Here is a 6000-nt window from a genome sequence, read left to right on the forward strand (position 1 = left end):
AAGCCTCGGTTGGATCTCGTCCCCATCAAGACCGAGGCCACACTTTGTTTCAGCTCAATCCCACTCTTTTGAAACTTCAAATTTTCACATGTACGACCACTGGGTCAACTTGCTAGCAGGAGCATTCATTCTTGTACATAGACTATATCGTACTTATATGAAAAATAACAATAATAATAATAATTCAGGTAAAACAAAATTACCAAGTGGTGGAGGGGGGGGCTGCCATTTTTGACCAATTCAAAATACGAAGATTATGGTCTTACTGAACAAAACCCTCTTAACTCCCATGGTGATTTTCTAGTTTTACTATTTGGTTTCCTCTTAATTTTTTTATTTATTTCATCAACAACCACGGCATCCTCAATTTGTTCGCCTGCCCACCTCATTCCCCCATAAAATTTTACAATCTTTGTTCACTGCCCCCAACCAATCAAACCCACCCTTCGCCTTTCATTCTACCTTGAAACCAGACACCCACCCATCTCTCCATTTGTCTCTTTTTTTACCCAAGTGGCATGCTCTCATTGGTGGACAATGTGGAGCCCACTTCCCAATCTTCACCAAATCTTTTAAGTGGAAACGTGAACACAAGATACCTCCCCCTTTTCTCTCTCTACCACTCTTGGTGGTCTTTCTTACTTGCTGCTCCTGCGTTGTCTGGTCTTGGGGGAGTTGAAGAGCAGCCGATGGATTGCAGCAACAGTGGGGACGTGCAATCCTCGAGAGACGTCGATCTGGTGTCTAGTGCCGACGAAGACTACGACGACCCTCTCCTCAGATCATCCCCTTCATCGGCAACTTCCCGGATCTTCGCCGGCAGATCACGGCCGGCCGGCCGAAACCCACCGTTCTCTTCCTCCTCCTCCCTCTCATCCTTCATCGACCCTCTTCCGCTACCCCCAAATCTCGATCCCAGTTGTCCGAGGAGCGCCAAGACGCCAGCCCCCTCTCTTATCGCCGGCCTCCCTTCCTCTTTCCCCTCGCCTTTTGCCGGTGCAACCACCATCAATTCGGCAGCAGCTCAGCCCTCTGACGCCAGAAGCATGTACCAGAGGGCCGGGGACGGAGTTTGGGGGCCGGCTACGACCGCTGGCGCGAAGAGCGGCAAGAAGCGGTCGAGGGCGTCCCGGAGGGCTCCCACCACCGTCCTCACCACGGACACTACCAATTTCCGGCAGATGGTGCAGGAATTCACAGGTATCCCTGCACCACCCTTTGCTTCCATATCCCCCTTCTCTCGGGCCGCCAGGCTGGATCTGCTCGCCGCGGCCGGCGGAGTCGGAGGTGCTCCTTCTCCTCCTCCCTTCCTCCTCCGCCCCTTCCCCGAGAAACCTCAAATCCTCTCTCTGGCTAACACCAACAACGGTAACAATACAGACATCTCTTCTAACAACCCCTCCTCCTCTACTGCTGCTTCCCTGAGCACGGAATCATCGTCGGACTTGTTGTTCCGCGCCTGCCATCCACATACCCCCAACTTGCCCAACACTCTCTTCAACCTCCAATCCCTCATGAACTCAGCACCCAAGTATCAGTTGCCGAATTTCCTTCCCGGGAAGCCGTCGACTCAGGGCTTTTCGCCATTTCCTTCTCCACCGATGTTGGCACCGACGATGGCGGTAGGTGCACAGGTGAACGCGGGTGGCGGAGTTTTGGGCGAATTTGGTGGCAACCTAATTCATGTAGGTGTGAGTGGCCAAGCCAACATTGGTGCCCACATGAGCAACAGTATGAATATGAGCAGTGGCTCCTCTCGACTATTTCTGGGTGGTAGTGATGAGGGCAACAACCAAGTGGGCATTCGGCCGCCCGGAGTTGGTACCAGTAATTTGTGCAATCCACAGAGAGGTGGTGGCAGTAGCTGCAAGATGAACTACAACACGTCCTCTTTGGACGTTCACGTGGAGAAGGGATCAGAAGGCATGTTGAGAGGGGAAGGGATGGTCGACTCTTGGATTTGTTCATCTGATTAGTGTCTACACGGTATTGCTTGAGATGACTATGTTTGGTCCCTTCTACCTAAAGGGGAGAATGAACAACAAAAGATTGTCAGTTTTTATTCTGCACAGAATCCCTTTTGGCTGTTTGTTTTTTCCCTATTAATTTTCTGTAAGATATTCCTTAAATATTATAGCCATACGTTCAGTAAGATCAAATTTGATACGTTATTGATATCTGTTTTTCTTTTGATCTGTTGGATAATTCTTGTCATATAATCTGCATGTTTTGACGGTTTTAGGGTTTGGTCGGAGGGAAGGATCAAACAAAGAAGTGGGGAACTAACATGAACATTGATGGTAAGTAATATTGTTGTAAGGAGGGTGCCGTTTTAGAACATGGAAGGAAGGAAATAAGAGTGAGAAAGTGGTAGCAGTGGCCTGTGACAGTCACTTGTCTGGCCTCCCTGCAAGAAAATCATCATGAGGACTTGGAAGAAGTGATAGGCAAAGTGGGGGATGAGCCGTGGCTGTCTTTTTGTATTTGCATTTGGGAGTGACATGTGACTCTTTACGCAATCATGGTGGCCCATGCCAGTGAATGTTATGGTGTTTCGTAATGATGGTATTTCCAAAACTTCCTCTGTCCTTTGGGTCATGTGAAGGGGAACACCCGAATCCTTCTTCCTGTTCCTCTTCTTCCTCTGTTTAGAGCCATAGGGCTCTTTCTTCTTCTCTCCCCCCAAAGCCCATTGCCTTTTTACATAAAAAAGCATGCTACTATTGCTAGCACACATTTTCACTGAAAAAAGAACAAAACCCTTTATTTATTTTTTATTCACTTATTGATTCATGATTATAATATGACCTTCTACGTATTAAAAAGCAGGTTAGCAGGCATCTGATTAATACAATTACGATAACCTAAAGTATACGTGCTCTATTAATAGATTAGGAGAGAGATGCTAATTACTTCTTTGATCATTTAGCATTAATCTCTTTCCTCCCTTGTACTGCAATCGTATTGAATGCTTGGATTATTTTATACAAAAGTCAGATGCTCCCATTGCAGTAACTTGTTTGCTTGCATATTTTATATTGATAGGTAAACCAACCTGCGCCTGAGAAAAGACCCAGATGTCACCATGGATGAACCATCCCGAAATGGTCAACCGCTATCTTGTTAAGCTGTGAGCCTGCCCTGCATCCCTTTCTTCATTTTCTTATTAGCTATTTCTTATTTTTCTTATAATTTTTCAGTGTATAAAGCGGTGCACATGAGGCACTACTTTTTTAATGAATTTATTATTATTAACCTCGTCACATGGACACGACTCAAAGGACACGGGATACGTTTTTTTTTTTTTTTAATCTCCCATTAAGAATAGTGTGTACGTGGACACCACACGAGGGTAGGTTCACGTCCTCCAAAAAAATCTTTCAATATTTTGGAAAACCTAATTTTTCACAGAAAATTTTTCCAGAAATCGGTATGTATAAAAATATACAATATGTATAATATATAAAAATATTTAATAAAATACAATAATATAAAAAGTGATTTTATCTCATCAATTTCAGGTTGAAATTTCAGTACTTTTAAAATAGGCAGTATTTTAAAAATATCGTGTTTTTTGTTAGAATATCAGCCTTTGAAAAATATCGTGGTATAGTTTCACTAGTTTAATTACTGTTTATTTTTTCTCGATGGGTATAGGAGTCTTTTTTATGGCTCCGGTGACCATAAATTTCTTCTGCTCTGCATGATAGTGGAAGTGCCATGATATACCTGAAAATGCAAACTTAACTAGATTTTCTGTTCTTGCTATCACTACTAATAAGGAATTTGGAAATCCAAGGAAAGTTTTCTGAAAGGCATCTAACTAATACTGCTGGCGACACGTACGATGGACCTTATTGATGGAGGACTCCACTAGGGTCAGGTGGGCTCACGCTCATCCTGGTCGTGGTGGGTTCACACCCTTTTTGGTCGTGGCTGATGAGAAATGGATTTTTTTTTTTTTTTATATATTTACACAAAGAAACTGCCCTTAAAATCATAGACCACGCTATGCTGACTCTGCTTGCCGTACTTACTATCATTGTCCTGGCAGCTTAAAAGTCTGTTGGCTTACCTTAGTAAAAAAAAAAAGTTGACAAAAAGGTAGATACTACTCACTTTTGGCACACCCTTAGGGCATGTTTGATGGCTTATTCACGATTGGACAAAATGAACAAAAAAGAGGGAACTAAACATTGATTCTGTAATTGGATTCATATTTGGGCAAAAAATGACAATCAACTTGTTAAAACATATAAAATGGTGGACGAATCGGGTCATACTATTCAAAACATCACTTTTTTGGTGAGCTTATTTGTATTGTAATACCCTTATACAAAAAGATAGTGTATAAGGTTGATGGAATTGATAAGTGAAAAAAGATAGTGTAATACCTCTTTTTCTCCATCATGTTACATGGATATGACTAAAGATAAAGGATACAATCATTTTATAAAGTTTTCAGTGTAACTAGTATACAAGGAGATAGGGAACGACAATCAAAATGAAATACTTACTCGTAAGTATATTAAATGAAATGCAAACACCAAAAACAAAAATAGCCTCATTCATTCGAACGCAATAACATAGATAAATAATACTAGTAGGGCCAATAGCAGTTTAAGAAAGCAGAATGACCATAGCATCCACCAAATTCTACAAAGACCAATCTTTTCCTTCCAACATTTGGGAAAGAACTACTCAAGATTGTTGAGCTACCAATTAACTCCATCTCCAATCTTTTAATACACCTCAACATGCCACTGCTTGTTCTTCTTAAGTTGGAAAAGCTTCTGGTCCCAGTTCTCTTCCCTCTCCTCTGCAACTCTCTTCAGTGTTTCTTGAATTCCAAGCATCATACCTTTCAACCCACAGAAATATATGTGAGCTCCTTGATCCAAAAGCATGAAGATCTCATCGTTGTACTCCTTGCTCTTATCCTGTACATTCATCTTTCCACCATTTTTGTTCTTCTGCTCCCTGCAATTGTAGCCAAATTAGGGCACAAGTCTTGGTTTCCCATCAACTCAGGATGAGTAGCTGATTCTCTGTTCTTCATGCATAATTAAGCATGCTATCTCACATTCAATAACTTATCTAACAAGTCTGCAATTTATATATAATAAAGACTATACAAAAGATGAGGATCTTACAGGAGAAATAACACCATAGCCCTGTCCTTCCCAGTATGGCACATTCCCACCATGGTCGATAACAATATGGCATGTTTCATCGGGAGATTTTGGACCAACACTCCTCTCAACTGAAACTATGGTAGCAATATAAGGCTCCTTGGGTTTGTAAACATTTAGAGGAGGTTCTTTCGCTTTCTCGAGCTCTAAGGGTGAAACTGAGACTTTGACCCCACTTGCTTGTTGCACAGACATGCAAACTCGATACCCATTTGCTGAAAGTGATTTCTTGGATTTCAAACTCACAGAGAAGACATGAAGGCTGTTGGGAATAAATTAAACTTGAATAATATTTCTAGAATTATTGAGCATATACAAGTTTCTAAGAGTCTTCTAAAATTATTGAGTATGTACAAGTCTCTAAGAGTCTTCTAGAATTATTAAGTATGTATAAGTTTTTAAGAGTCTTCTAGAGTTATTAAGTAGGTATAAGTTTTTAAGAGTCTTTTGGAGTCTCAATACATCTAGAAAGGTCTTACTAGTGCTATAAAAGCCTAGTCTAAGAGTCATTGTATGAATCCAAGTGTGAAGAGCCTTTTTGAGTAAAAAGTATTAGAAGTCATTCTCCATCATCGTTCTCCATTTTTCTCTCCATTTTATATTTTATTCTCTTCAAATTGGTATCAAAGTCGGGTTCGATTAAAATGAACAACTTTATTTCTCTTTCTTTCGTCCCCCAATTAGCCAAAGAAAATTATGGCAATTAGAGTATCCAAATGAAAGCTATTTTTCGATCTCAAGAATTGTGGGAGATAGTAAAAAAAGGTTATGTTGAAGTTGAAAATAAAGAAGAAATGCCACAAGCTCA

General features: G+C 41.2%; 1 protein-coding gene across 1 annotated transcript; it reads left to right on the plus strand.

Annotated features, from left to right (window-relative positions):
* Window positions 1-518: 518 nt before the first annotated feature.
* On the plus strand, window positions 519-2151 carry LOC149841071 (uncharacterized). The gene has a single exon (XM_090005185.1). The coding sequence runs from the start codon at window positions 519-521 to the stop codon at window positions 1974-1976; it is 1458 nt and encodes a 485-aa protein (XP_089861311.1). The 3' UTR covers window positions 1977-2151.
* Window positions 2152-6000: the final 3849 nt, after the last annotated feature.

Source organism: Nuphar pumila, chromosome 4 (genome assembly GCF_984573655.1).
Source record: "Nuphar pumila chromosome 4, dmNupPumi1.hap1.1, whole genome shotgun sequence".
NCBI lineage: Eukaryota > Viridiplantae > Streptophyta > Magnoliopsida > Nymphaeales > Nymphaeaceae > Nuphar > Nuphar pumila.

Coding starts and splice junctions, on each gene's coding strand:
- LOC149841071 (XM_090005185.1), top strand. CDS start 519: ATGCTCTCATTGGTGGACAATGTGGAGCCCACTTCCCAATCTTCACCA.